The sequence below is a fragment of the Astyanax mexicanus genome, chromosome 16 (assembly GCF_023375975.1).
Source record: "Astyanax mexicanus isolate ESR-SI-001 chromosome 16, AstMex3_surface, whole genome shotgun sequence".
Taxonomy (NCBI): Eukaryota; Metazoa; Chordata; class Actinopteri; order Characiformes; family Acestrorhamphidae; genus Astyanax; species Astyanax mexicanus.
In genome coordinates, this window is record NC_064423.1 from 39,792,710 (window position 1) to 39,807,400 (window position 14,691).

The window sequence follows — 14,691 nt, forward strand, 5'->3', positions numbered from 1 at the left end:
GAATAGGATTATATTCTTGTATATAAGTAAATACCAAGAATTATGGAATTATTGGTATTGTAGAGAGCTTTTAGCGCCTATTTTTCGATAAAAATGTCTCACCCCTAGGGCCCTATTTTATATTGCAATTTGCTAATTGCTATCTTACACCCCACCAACAGTATATTTTCACACCTTTTATTACATATAGCAACAGGTAAATTTCTGAAATATTGCTATCTTGGCAATGGAAAACACAGGAGCTCCACTGACTGAATAAAACCTAAGCAGTGCACAAACCCAACTTTTACATTAACAATCAACAGAATACAGAATAAAGTAGAGTTGCTGTTCCCATAAATGAGCTGCTGGTGCACCTTCACAGCTTCACAGCAGTTTTTTTTTTTTTATGTTGAGAAGTGCTGGACACATCCAGGTAGCTGCGCCCTTAAAATAGCAATCTGCCAAAGTCAGAGCTCACCTAGTTCTTAAAGGGAATGATGAGCAAGTGACACTTTCATTGGTTTATTTCACGTTATGAACAAACTGATTTATTGATTAAGATGAACAAGGTGTACTTTTCCCGTCGTTACGATAGCAAAGACACTCTAACATGCCCTAAATCTTGCTGTACACTGCACAGCTGACCTGTATTGTTCTCTCTCCGTCACCCACAGGTACTCCAGAGAGTCTGGCGGAGAAGGAGAGGCAGCTTTCCACCATGATCACCCAGCTGATCAGCCTGAGGGAGCAGCTCCTGGCCGCCCACGACGAGCAGAAGAAGCTGGCCGCCTCGCAGATGGAGAAGCAGCGGCAGCAGATGGAGCTGGCTCGCCAGCAGCAAGAACAAGTGAGATTTCTCCATTTCCTGAGATCTTTTATCAAACTTTACTTAAAACCCCCACTCTGTCCACTCTGCATTGTCCTGCAAAAAAAAACGCCGACTCTCAGCCCTTCCTGCCCCTTTAATTCCGTATCTTTTCACCAGACGCTTCTCCACGCATGACGGAGTTACTGTAACTCGCCGTTATATTCTCCACAAGAGTCACTTCACAGGTATTGAGAGCAAAAAAGTAATTACCGGCCTTTCAAAAGACGGAGCTCAAGTTAATATAGTATTCTTCTGCCATAATGCCGCCTATAGGTGACCTCCTGCGCTGGCCTTCACCTCCCTGCAGCTGATCTGGGGAGAAAGATCTCGGCAGCGGAGAAGAATACGTAAAGTGCGCTGTATAATACTGTACTGTACATTTCTTATGTTTCGTAAACTGTGGAAGTCGTTTATTGGATCATTCTTACTCTATACTCTTCGTTCCTTATGTTTCATAGACTTTCAAAGTCGTTTATTAGACTAGTTTTATTATATACTCTACGTTTTGTATGGTTTATAGACTGTGGAGGTCGTAAAATTAAATAAAAGCTAATATTGCTTCATTCTTATTCTATACGCTTTGTTTCTTGTGTTTTGTAGACTGTGAAGGTCGTTTATTAGGCCTGTTTTATTCTATACACTACATTTAGGTTTTGTGAACTGTGGAAGCCATTTATTAGATCAATCTTATTCTATAATCTACGTTTCTTATGTTTCGTAGATTGTAGAAGTTGATTTTTTCTTATGTTTTTGTAAATTGCGGAAATTGTAAATTAAATAACAGCTCCAATTAGATCAGTTTTATTCCATACTCTACGTTTCTTATATTCCGTAGACTGTTGAAGTCGTTACTTTTCCTTAGTTTTTTAGATCAATCTGATTCTATACTCTACTCTAGTCTAAAACGCTTCTATTAGATCAGTCTCATTCTGAATATACGTTTTTTTATTTTCCATAAATTGCGGAAGTCGTTTATTAGATCAATCTTATATGATACTCTACGTTTCTTATGTTTTGTTAGCTGTAGACGTTGTTTATTAGATCTATCAACTGTGGAAGTCGTTTATTAGATCAATCTTATTCTATACTCTATGTTTCTTATGTTTCGTAGACTTTCGAAGTCGTATATTAGACTAGTTTTATTCTAAACTCTACGTTTCTTATAGTTCGTTGACTGTGAAAGTAATTTATTTGGTCAATATTATTCTACACTCTACATTTCTTATGTTTTGTGAATTGCAGAAATCGTAAATTAAATAAAATCTCCTTTTAGATCAATCTTATTCTATACTCTTTGTTTCTTATTTTTCGTAGACTTTCTAATTTGTTTATTAGACTAGTTTTATTCTATACTCTAAGTTTCTCATGGTTTGTAAATTGCAGAAGTCAAAAATGATAGCTCCTATTAAAAAAATAAAAGCTCCTATTAGATCAGTTTTATTCTTATACTCTTCATTTCTTATGTTTCATAGACTTTTGAAGTCGTTTATCAGACTAGTTTTATTCTATAATCTACATTTCTTATGTTTCGTAAACTGTGGAAGTCGTTTAATAGATCAATCTTATTCTATACACTAGTTTTCTTATGTTTTTTAGACTTTTAAAGTCGTTTATTAGACTAGTTTTATTCTATATTTTTGCATGTCTTATGTTTCGTAGACTTTTGAACTCGTTTATTAGATCAGTCTTATTTTATACTCTGTTTCTTATGTTTCATAATCTGTGGATGTTGTTTATTAGATCAATCAACAGATGAAGTCATACATTTGATTGATCTCTCGATTGAACTCTACGATTCTAATCTTTCGTAGACTGTGTAAGTCGTTTATTAGATCTTTCTTATTCTATACTCTACGTTTCTCGTTTTTTGTAAATTGCAGAAGTCATTAATTAAATAAAAGCTCCAATTAGATCAGTCTTATTTTATATTCTGCGTTTCTTATGTTCCATAGACTGTGTAAGTCGTTTTTTTAGATCAAATTAACTTTTTTTCCCTACATTTCTTATGTTTTGTAAATTGCAGAAGTAAATACAAGCTCCTATTAGATTAGTCATGTTCTATATTCTACGTTTCTCATGTTTCTTAGACTTTAGAAGTTGTTTATTAAATTGATCTTATTCCATACTCTAGGTTTCTAATGTTTCGTGAATTGGGGACATCGTTTATTAGATTGATCTTATTCTGTACAAAAACTGCAGAAGTCTTAAACGCTTCTATTAGATCAATCTCATTCTATACACGTTTTTTATTTTGCGGAAACTGTGGAAGTCGTTTATTAGATAAATCTTATTCTATGCTTTATGTTTTCTATGTTTCGTAAACTGCAGAAGTCGTAAAAAAACACCTCTATTAGATCAATCTTGAGCATGAATTCAGAGGCACAAATCAGAGCGTGAGGTAAATGAGGCATATTGGAGAAATCAGCAGATTAACACAGCTCATGAACTGCTTTAATGACAGGGAGCATCAAGGGAAGGCGAGGGATCCATCCTGGGGCTTTTTTCTTTCATTTCTTTCAGTTTTTAATAGTTATTATTATTACTGTTCACCCACAGAATGCAGTCTAATACATTATGTAGATTGATGGCCTTTTATGTTAATATTATAACATCAAATCATCTGCCTGAATCCTTAATTTAAAGATACAGTATATTTGTTATAAATGTGCGACGAGACGATTCAGCGCCTATCAAAAATTGCATATTTATTAAAATAGTATATATATATATATATATATATATATATATATATATATATACTTGTGGTTTCTAAGGCTGGTAACTCTGATCAACCTTTCCTGTGCAACAGAGGTAACTCTTGCAGTTCCTTTCCTGGGGTGGTCCTGATGAGTGCCAGTTCCATCATAACATTTTTCGATCGTTTTTGTGACTGCCTTTAAGGATAATTTCTTAAAAAAAAAACCCACTGAATTTAACACTGAATCAACCTTGTCCAAATCTTCAACTTAAAAAAAAAAAAAAAAGTATATAATCATATTTTCATAGTAAACGTATAAAGTTACACGGAATCTTAAATAAAAAAGCAATTATCTTTTAATATATATATATATATATATATATATATATATAAATATATCTACATTCATTTAAATGGGATCTCCTTGCTTGCTAAGTAGGCGGACATAGCTTTTAAAAAAAATAAAATAAAATAAGATTTCACTTAAAAATGATGAGTTTCTTTGATTTTACCAAAATAAAAACCTCTGGAATATAATCAAGAGGAAGATGGATGATCACAAGCCATCAAACCACCAAACTGAACTGCTTGAATTTTTGCACCAGGAGTAAAGCAGCATAAAGTTATCCAAAAGCAGTGTGTAAGACTGGTGGAGGAGAACATGCAGAAGATGCATGGAAACTGTGATTAAACCAGGGTTATTCCACCAAATATTGATTTCTGAACTCTTAAAACTTTATGAATATGAACTTTAGGTCTGAAACTCTGCGTCTTTTTTTTTGTTATTTCAGCTTCATTTCTCATTTTCTGCAAATAAATGTTCATTTTACTCAAATGTATAGTTAAAAATTTTACCTATATTTTTTTCAGAGCTGTATTTAAAAAAAACAAAAAAAAACAAAACTATTTTTGTATAATAAGTCAAAATAATAATGTAATTATAATGGCAGTGAATGCCTGACTGTGGTTATATCGCGTGTGTTATATATTGTGATGTACAGTATTAGCGTATACGTGTGGAAGAGGATATTTCCTTTTCCTTAATGGAGAAGAAAATGGCTAGTGGGGGTGTTAGCGATGGGAGACGAATAGATAGGGAGGCGGGAGGAGGCGCGGGGAGGAGGCTACCCGCCGCCCGAAGTTAGAATGTCATTTAGCCATTCAGACACGACACAGTAATTAACTGTTGACACTCGTGAAGGATCCGGCACAAATTAATCCTGACACATTTGCAGACGAGTGATATCTTACAGTGAACACTTTGTAATTATATTTGAAAATGAAAATTAAATGACACTTAAAACTAGGCTGTCAGGTTCACTGAGGCGCAGAGGCTCATGGGGAGTTTTGTTGGTGGGGGAGGGGGTTTAAAAGGATGGGGGGGGTGGTTGATAGGATGATCCCTTGGGGAGGGGGGGGAGTGGTGAACTGACAGGCCCCTCCCACCAAACCCACCAAACAGGGCCGAGCCAGACACTCCTCTATTGCATAAACACACCAATCATCCAATTCCCTGCCAGTCAGTCAGTCGCAGCCAAACCGGTGGGCTGTGCAGTACAGAGCTCTCTGTATGAGTATGGAGTCTCTTATAGGACTAGCTGATTTGGTAGGGAAACCTTAGATAACATTTTAATCTTGATATTTTCAAAATTTTTTTATGTTATCTGCTCAAATTATGCTTAAATTGATGCTGTAATTAATCAAAATTAAGATAAAAAAAACATAATTCAAAAGAAAAAAAGAAGCGGAATCAGAGAGTACAGTAGGTTTTGCTGCTTTTGCATCAGCAGCCAGAGTCAGAGGAATAGAGAAAGAGAGAGAGAGAGGGATAGAGAGAGAGAGATAGTACAGTAGGTTGTGCTGCTTTTGCATCAGTAGCCAGAGTCAGAGAGAGAGAGAGTACAAGTGGAGAGTACAGTAGGTCATGCTGCTTCTCTATAAGCAGCCAGAGTCAGAGAGAGAGAGAGAGAGAGAGAGAGAGAGAGAGAGAGTGAAAGTGAGTGAGTACAGTAGGTCATGCTGCTTCTGCATCAGCAGCTGGAGTCTGAGAGAGAGAGAGAGAGAGAGACAGAGATAGAGAGAGTACAGTAGGTTGTGCTCCTTCTGCATCAGCAGCCGGAGTCAGAGAAAAAGAGTACAGTAGTTCTGCCTAGTGATGCTGCATTTGATTGGTGGCAGTTTGAAAAGAGGCGGAGTCTGACTTCACCTGTATGTGAGGATGTGCTAATGTGCTCATACTACCCCTCCTGGTGTGTGGGGGTATTGCAAGTAATGTGAGAAGAGTTGTAGTGTGATTCGTTGGGATAGATTATTTAGAAAATGCACAAAAAATCGTAAAATATTTGTTAAAAAATGTTGTAATTGTTTCCTCGACAGATCGCCAGACAGCAGCAGCAACTGCTTCAGCAGCAGCACAAAATCAACCTCCTTCAGCAGCAGATTCAGGTCAGTGCTCGGGCCCTTTGGGTTTGTTTAAGTTCATGTGTGTGTACAGCTCTGTGATTGATGTTTGTGCCATGTTAAATTCAGTAAATTAAATATGATAAATTATTTATTCGGTTAGCCGTGATGCTAACAGCCAGGCTTAGCAGGGTTGGAGCCACAGTGCTAAAGGGCACAGCAGTCAGTCTGAAAGCTAAAAGATACGAGCTGTACAGGACTTGGATAGTAATGTTAGCTGAGCTAACTTAGCCTTAGCTAACTTAGACTTAGGATTTGTTTAGCGTATAGCCTCTGTTACAAAAATGTATTTAGAGGAAACTCTAATGAATCACTAAGAAAAGGTTCTCGGGTAGACCTTCAGATTGATTCTGTGTGATTTAAGTGGTGTCAAGTCTTGCAAAGTCTTTTTTTTGTTCTCCATTCACTGTCAATATGTTATTCTGGTTTATTCAGTACTAATTGACTACTGGCAACTGGGGAGGGGCTTTAAAAGGAGGAGAATAATTAGCACTCCCTAATTAATGAAGAAAATGACAGAAAAAAGAGTGAGAGAGGAAAGGGTGAGACGACACGTCGCTGTTTGTTTTTGCTGTTTCTTTTTTTATTCTGGAAAAATGCCCAAATGAATGTACACCCATCAAACTATCACTGTTCTATATCTGTTGAACTGAACTACATACATATCTATATCTATATCTATAGCACTGTTATATATCTATAGCACTGTTCTATATCTATAGAACTGTTCTAAATCTATAGAGACAGTATAGATATAGCTATAGCTACAAATATATAGATCAGTACTATAGACATAGAACCGTGCTACAGATATAGAATAGTGCTGTAGATATAGTTCTAATTATATATCAATGTTCTATATCTATTGCACTGTTCTATATCTGTAGTACTGATCTATATCTGTAGTACTGATCTATATCTATAGTACGGTATATACAGTACAGTGCCATATAGCTATATATCAGTGCTATAGATATAGATAGCCGTGTTCTATACTTGTAGCACTCTTAAATATCTATATCACTGTTTTATATCTACAGTACTATTCTATATCTGTAACACTGTTCTGTACCTATAGCACTGTTCTATACCTGTAGCACTCTTATGTATCTATAGCACTGGTCTACATCTAAAGCACTGTTCTATATCTATAGCACTGCTCTATAGCTATACCACTTATCTATATCTATAGCACTGATCTACATCTATAGCATTGTTCTATATCTATATTACTGATCTATATCTGTAGCACTGTTCTATACCTATAGTACTGATCTATAACTATTGCACTGATCTATAACTATAGCACTGTTTTATATCTATAATACTGATCTATAACTATAGTACTGATCTATAACTATAGCACTGTTTTATATCTATAATACTGATCTATAACTATAGTACTGATCTATAACTATAGCACTGTTTTATATCTATAATACTGATCTATAACTATAGCACTGTTCTATATCTATAATACTGATCTATAACTATAGTACTGATCTATAACTATAGCACTGTTTTATATCTATAATACTGATCTATAACTATAGTACTGATCTATAACTATAGCACTGTTTTATATCTATAATACTGATCTATAACTATAGTACTGATCTATAACTATAGCACTGTTTTATATCTATAATACTGATCTATAACTATAGTACTCATATATAACTATAGCACTGCTTTATATCTATAATACTGATCTATAACTATAGCACTGTTCTATATCTATAATACTGATCTATAACTATAGTACTGATCTATATCTATAATACTGATCTATAACTATAGTACTGATCTATAACTATAGCACTGTTTTATATCTATAATACTGATCTATAACTATAGTACTGATCTATAACTATAGCACTGTTTTATATCTATAATACTGATCTATAACTATAGTACTGATCTATAACTATAGCACTGTTCTATATCTATAATACTGATATATAACTATAGCACTGTTTTATATCTATAGCACTATTTTATATCTATAATACTGATATATAACTATAGCACTGTTTTATATCTATAATACTGATCTATAACTATAGTACTCATATATAACTATAGCACTGCTTTATATCTATAATACTGATCTATAACTATAGCACTGTTCTATATCTATAATACTGATCTATAACTATAGTACTGATCTATAACTATAGCACTGTTTTATATCTATAATACTGATCTATAACTATAGTACTGATCTATAACTATAGCACTGTTTTATATCTATAATACTGATCTATAACTATAGTACTGATCTATATCTATAATACTGATCTATAACTATAGTACTGATCTATAACTATAGCGCTGTTCTATATCTATAATACTGATCTATAACTATAGTACTGATCTATAACTATAGCACAGTTTTATATATATAATACTGATCTATAACTATAGTACTGATCTATAACTATAGCACTGTTCTATATCTATAATACTGATCTATAACTATAGTACTGATCTATAACTATAGCACTGTTTTATATCTATAATACTGATCTATAACTATAGTACTGATCTATAACTATAGCACTGTTTTATATCTGTAATACTGATCTATAACTATAGTACTGATCTATAACTATAGCACTGTTTTATATCTATAATACTGATCTATAACTATAGTACTGATCTATAACTATAGCACTGTTTTATATCTATAATACTGATCTATAACTATAGTACTGATCTATAACTATAGCACTGTTTTATATCTATAATACTGATCTATAACTATAGTACTCATATATAACTATAGCACTGCTTTATATCTATAATACTGATCTATAACTATAGCACTGTTCTATATCTATAATACTGATCTATAACTATAGTACTGATCTATATCTATAATACTGATCTATAACTATAGTACTGATCTATAACTATAGCACTGTTTTATATCTATAATACTGATCTATAACTATAGTACTGATCTATAACTATAGCACTGTTTTATATCTATAATACTGATCTATAACTATAGTACTGATCTATAACTATAGCACTGTTTTATATATATATAATACTGATCTATAACTATAGTACTGATCTATAACTATAGCACTGTTTTATATCTATAATACTGATCTATAACTATAGCACTGTTCTATATCTATAATACTGATCTATAACTATAGTACTGATCTATAACTATAGCACTGTTCTATATCTATAATACTGATCTATAACTATAGTACTGATCTATAACTATAGCACTGTTTTATATCTATAATACTGATCTATAACTATAGTACTGATCTATAACTATAGCACTGTTTTATATCTATAATACTGATCTATAACTATATTACTGATCTATAACTATAGCACTGTTTTATATCTATAATACTGATCTATAACTATAGCACTGTTTTATATCTATAATACTGATCTATAACTATAGCACTGTTTTATATCTATAATACTGATCTATAACTATAGTACTGATCTATATCTATAATACTGATCTATAACTATAGCACTGTTTTATATCTATAATACTGATCTATAACTATAGTACTGATCTATAACTATAGCACTGTTTTATATCTATAATACTGATCTATAACTATAGTACTGATCTATAACTATAGCACTGTTTTATATCTACAATACTGATCTATAACTATAGCACTGTTCTATATCTATAATACTGATCTATAACTATAGTACTGATCTATAACTATAGCACTGTTTTATATCTATAATACTGATCTATAACTATAGTACTGATCTATAACTATAGCACTGTTTTATATCTATAATACTGATCTATAACTATAGTACTGATCTATAACTATAGCACTGTTTTATATCTATAATACTGATCTATAACTATAGTATTTGGTCCAGCAGTGTGACAGGCTAAAACGTACTGATCACTCTGTAGTATGAGTGGTGATTGTGAATCAGTGGTGAAAGTGCGCTGGTTTCTCTCAGTACAGACGGTGACTGTAGGAACTCTGTGGGCTGTTTGAGGAAAAAACCTTCATGTTGACACACAAATTACGTGAACTCTGCCTTTCCCAAATATTTACTGCTTACCTAAAGTCACTTTGAGTGATCTTTTGCAGATTTCACTTTAAAATGTGCTTCAGAATAGGTTTTCTCCCGAGTTTACACTGGACTTTTCAGTTAGATTAGTTACAAAATACATACAGCCGACGGTTAAATGTGTTTTCTTCCCTCAAAGTGGCTTTTACCTTGTTTCTTTTCCCCTCCGTTAAGTAAGTAAAGAAAAAGAGTTGAAGATATGCATTTTTTTTTTTTTTTTGTTAAGAACCCCAGACAGTACACAGCAGGATTAGCCAGCAGACTTTGTCTGAGGGAGGGATCTATACCTACTGACTGTGGCGAGTCAGCAGATGAGGGAGATGTAAGAACTTTGACGTAATGATGTTTATGCTTTTATTGTAGTTAAGCCTGATCTAGCTTGTTCGTGCTTTGGCAACAGCTTATTTGCATAAACAGATGATTTGCATAAAAGTGACAGAGCCCTTAAACTTCTCATTCTGAAAGGGACCGAAACTTGTAAGAATAGAGCTGGTGAGATCTCTTTATCTTTATGTAAAAGTGATTTTGTGCGAAGAACTTTATAAATATCATTAAACCTTTACTTTCACTTGGGATTACATCGAGGAAGACCCTCAGCTGAGCATTTACAGTTTATAAGTGATTGAAAACATGTAAATAAGTAATTAAAAATAATAAGGAAAGAAATAAAAGAAATACAAAAAAATGACTATAAAAAAATTACACATAAGTAAAAAAATATATAAAATGACGAAAATGACAATACAAAAAAGTGAAATAAAATTATAAGAATGATAAAAATGATACAATTAATAACAATGAACTAAGAACATAAGAATCAAAATATAAAAACATCTAAAAATTTAAACTTTTTTTTTACCAACATAATTTGTAATATTTCTATAGACCAGTTCTAACTTTAAAAAAGGTATATAATGTCGCCTTTAATAAGAGTTTGTGGGGGCTCTGAGTGGTCCAGCTGTCTAATGCGGTCCCACTATGATCAGGAGATTGCTGGTTTGAATCCCGGTCATGCAGCTTGCCCTTGCTCTTTCTGGGTGGGTAGATAGCTCTTTCCTTTCACACCCTCAGTCACTGCGCTTTCCTCCTTCCTTCAAAAAGAGTGTCTAAGTAATTTTTAAGAATTTTTATTGGTCTGTTCATCTTGATGTATTAATATATTGTACACAGCAGATAGGGGTTTCAAATAATTGAGACAAAAATGGACAAAATTTAAGATAAATGATGTTTTTTTCATTTGGACAGCAGTTATTTGCTTACATAACTATAGCATTTATTCTCTGCTGAGAGAAAGGAAGTGTCGGGGTATAGAAGAAGAAGAAGAGATGATGAAGAACGAGTGTGCCTGTGTGTGTATGTGTGCAGTGTGTGCAGTGTGTGTGTGTGTGTGTGTGTGGTACGTGGTGGTCCGTTGATTCGGGCTGAAGGTTAGAGGACCACCCAGTCTCTGAGTGCTGGACAGGCACAAGCTGGCCGGTGGCAGCGGTCAAGGTCTCCACACACAGCCGTACACATGAAAGCCAAGGGCGCCGGGCGTTACCCGTGCCAGGAAGAGAAGGAGAAGCTCTGCTCCTCCTCCTTTACTTCCTTCACTCGCTCTTTCTTTCTTCCTCCCTCTCTCTCTCTCTTTCTTTTTCTTTCTTTTAGTGACAGGTACTGCCTTCCCCTTCCCTTCCAGCACTGCATCCCTCCCAAACTACGGCTGCACAATATATCGATTTACACGTCACATTGCAGAGAGTTCAGTATCAAATGCATCATCAATAAAAGGATATAAAGGAGTAAAAACAGTTAATTACCTCTTAATTATCAATAGTTTATAACACAATGTTGTTTTTATTGAAAAGTATGATACATTTAGGCTAATTAATTCATGCAATAGTGAAAAAAGGGCAGAAATGTTAATTCTAGTGCATTTCCACCCTATAAAATGATATTTTGTACAATCTTCAAAAAAGTGCATATAAACTACCAGTCAAAAATGTGTAAATTAATACAAAATAATACAAATAATACTTAAAAGAATTCAAATTAGAATAAAAAATATTTGCGTTAACTTGTGGTTTCTGAGGCTGGTAACCTGGCAACACGTTAACTAACTTCCTGGAGCACTCCTGATGAGTGCCAGTTTCATCATGATTTAATTAATTAATAAATTAAATTATTTTTTTCTTTGTACCAACTCTACCTCTTCACACCTTTACAATTTATGCTTTCAAACACTTTATTAAGAGGCAAGAAATTCAAGTAGTTAACTCTTGACGAGTTCAGGAGCACAGCTGTTAACTGAAAGCCTGAATTCCAGGTGACTCTACCTCATAAAACTGACTGAGAAAATCCAGCAGAGATCTAAAATTTAAAACATATTCATTTTAAAATAATAAAAAACAAACCACTGAATTTAAGTGGTTTCCAAACTTTCAGTTGGGTCTACCCTCCTTGTACACCATGTACTCACTCATCCCTCACGTATCACTCTTTATATCACCCCCACGACTCGTCTTCTTAGCGAGGGGTCAAGTCTGGTTAAGATAGTTTGGGTTATCCCTCTCTTTATGTCCCACTTCCACTTCAAAGCTGAGGACTCCAGGTCCTTCAAATGAAAGCCAGAAGCGGTCCCCCCCCCCCTCATACGGCGAAGACCTCGCCCTCCCCCGACCGTCCTGAGAGGCTTTAGAGAATTCCAAAAGCCCAAACTGTCCGGACGGGTCGTACTCGGATGTGCCGGTGAGCAGAGCCCCCGTTTGATTTACGTGGCCTGAAGCACAACAGCAGGATTTAAAGCACAACATTAAAACCCCTTTCAAGTGCACTTCCCCCGAGAAAGGGCACTTCGTCATCCGCCCCTACTGCTAAAGGAGCGACGGAGCACAGCCCTGAACCCCGTACTCCAAACTATCTTAAAAAAAAATATGATATCTTAGCAGGTGAAATCCTCTTTAATGCACTTTAAATATCTAAAATTTTAATTTTAACATGATTAAAGTATTATTAGAAGCATTAAAACTAAATCTCAGACTTCCTTGTACTTGTTTTATGTTGCTTTTAACCTAAAACACTGCAAAAATAATGATATCTAAGCAGGTAAAATAATCTTAAATGCACTTTAAATATGTAAAATTGTCATTTTGACGTGATTAAAGTATTATTATTAGCCTTAAAACTCAATATTAGACTACCTTGTACTTGTTTTAGGTTGTTTAACCTGTTACACTGTAAACAAATTTATATCTAAGCAGGTGAAATAATCTTGAATGCACTTTAAATATGTAAAATTGACATTTTGACATGATTACAGTATTATTATTAGCATTAAAACTCAATATCAGACTACATCATACCTGTCAAGTCTCCCGTTTTGGCCGGGAAACTACCGTATTTTACTCCTCTTTCCCGCCGTCCTCCCGTATTAGTATTTTCCCGTAAATTTCCCGTATTTTATTAAAATAAAAAATATATATTATTGAGGAGACAGGGCACTGACCGCTCTGTGTCTCTTAACCAATCGTGGAGCCGGTTCAAGGAGAAAGTCCCGCCTTTCAGGAGAAACAGCCAATCAGCTTGCAAGGAGGGTCAGTGTGGGGAAGCCCCGCCCTCCTCGCTGTGAGTTCAGGCAGCTAGTCGGAGCTGCTGATGTTAAAACATACATGCAGCGATTTTTCTAAAAGAAAGGTAACGGTAGTCTAATCATGGAAACTGTGATGAGATTTTTCTGATAGCTGCTTAAAAATACTCCGAAACAAAACACACAGATTAAACCTTTTAAAATAAAAAAAATTACAGCTTGTGACTCAGTTTAACTAGAAATGTGGAGAGGACCGACATTAACTGAACTGATCAGGTGTGGAGTGATCAAAAGGAAGAAGTATTAATTAAAAATTATTGTGTAGGCCCCTTAGGACTAATTTTTACTGATGGAATATATCGGGTCCATGTCCTTTTAGTAAAAGCTCATAATACCATTTTTAGGTCACCAACAGTCATTTTGCAGAATTTGTGCACTCTTTGTTCAATTTTAAATCCATTAAATAAAAAAAATATATATCATATAAAAGAGTGCATTTATTACAAAAAATACATGAAATCTTAAATTAAAAAAAAGATATAGAAAAGGGTTTTTAATTTGGCTGTATTAAAAGAATGACATATGTAGGAATGTCCACAACATGTTCAGATTCTGATAATCTAATTGTAGTGTGTAAGTGGTTCACATGTGGTTATTTTAGATTTTTTGTAAACCTGTTTTAAAATGTAAGAGATACTGAACCTTCGTTGGGCTGGTGGGACGGCTTTAAGCGGACAGAGGAAAATATCCCTTATTTTTAAATCTAAAACTTGACAGGTATGGACTACATTGTACTTGTTTTAGGTTGTTTTAACATGTTACACTGCAAATTATTATATCTAAGCAAGTAAAAACTTCTTAAATGCACTTTAAATGTCTAAAATTGTCATTTTGACATGATTAAAACATTATTTTAAACATTAATGACTTATCTGAAACTTATTTGTATTTGTTTTAGGTTGTTCTAATGTGTTAAACTGCAAAATATTATATCTAAGCATGTGAAATCCTTTTAAATGCACTTTAAATGTC

The 14,691-nt window shown here is 34.0% G+C and overlaps 1 protein-coding gene across 7 annotated transcripts in view; it reads left to right on the forward strand.

Moving 5' to 3' along the window:
* Positions 1-14,691, forward strand: part of sox6 (SRY-box transcription factor 6) — a 356,852-nt gene that overhangs the window by 208,011 nt on the left and 134,150 nt on the right. For all 7 annotated transcript variants that reach the window (XM_049465976.1, XM_049465978.1, XM_049465980.1 and 4 more), the window contains 2 exons: positions 657-829; positions 5,925-5,993. In XM_049465976.1, the coding sequence (XP_049321933.1) occupies positions 657-829; positions 5,925-5,993 (242 nt within the window). The remainder of the gene's footprint in view (positions 1-656; positions 830-5,924; positions 5,994-14,691) is intronic.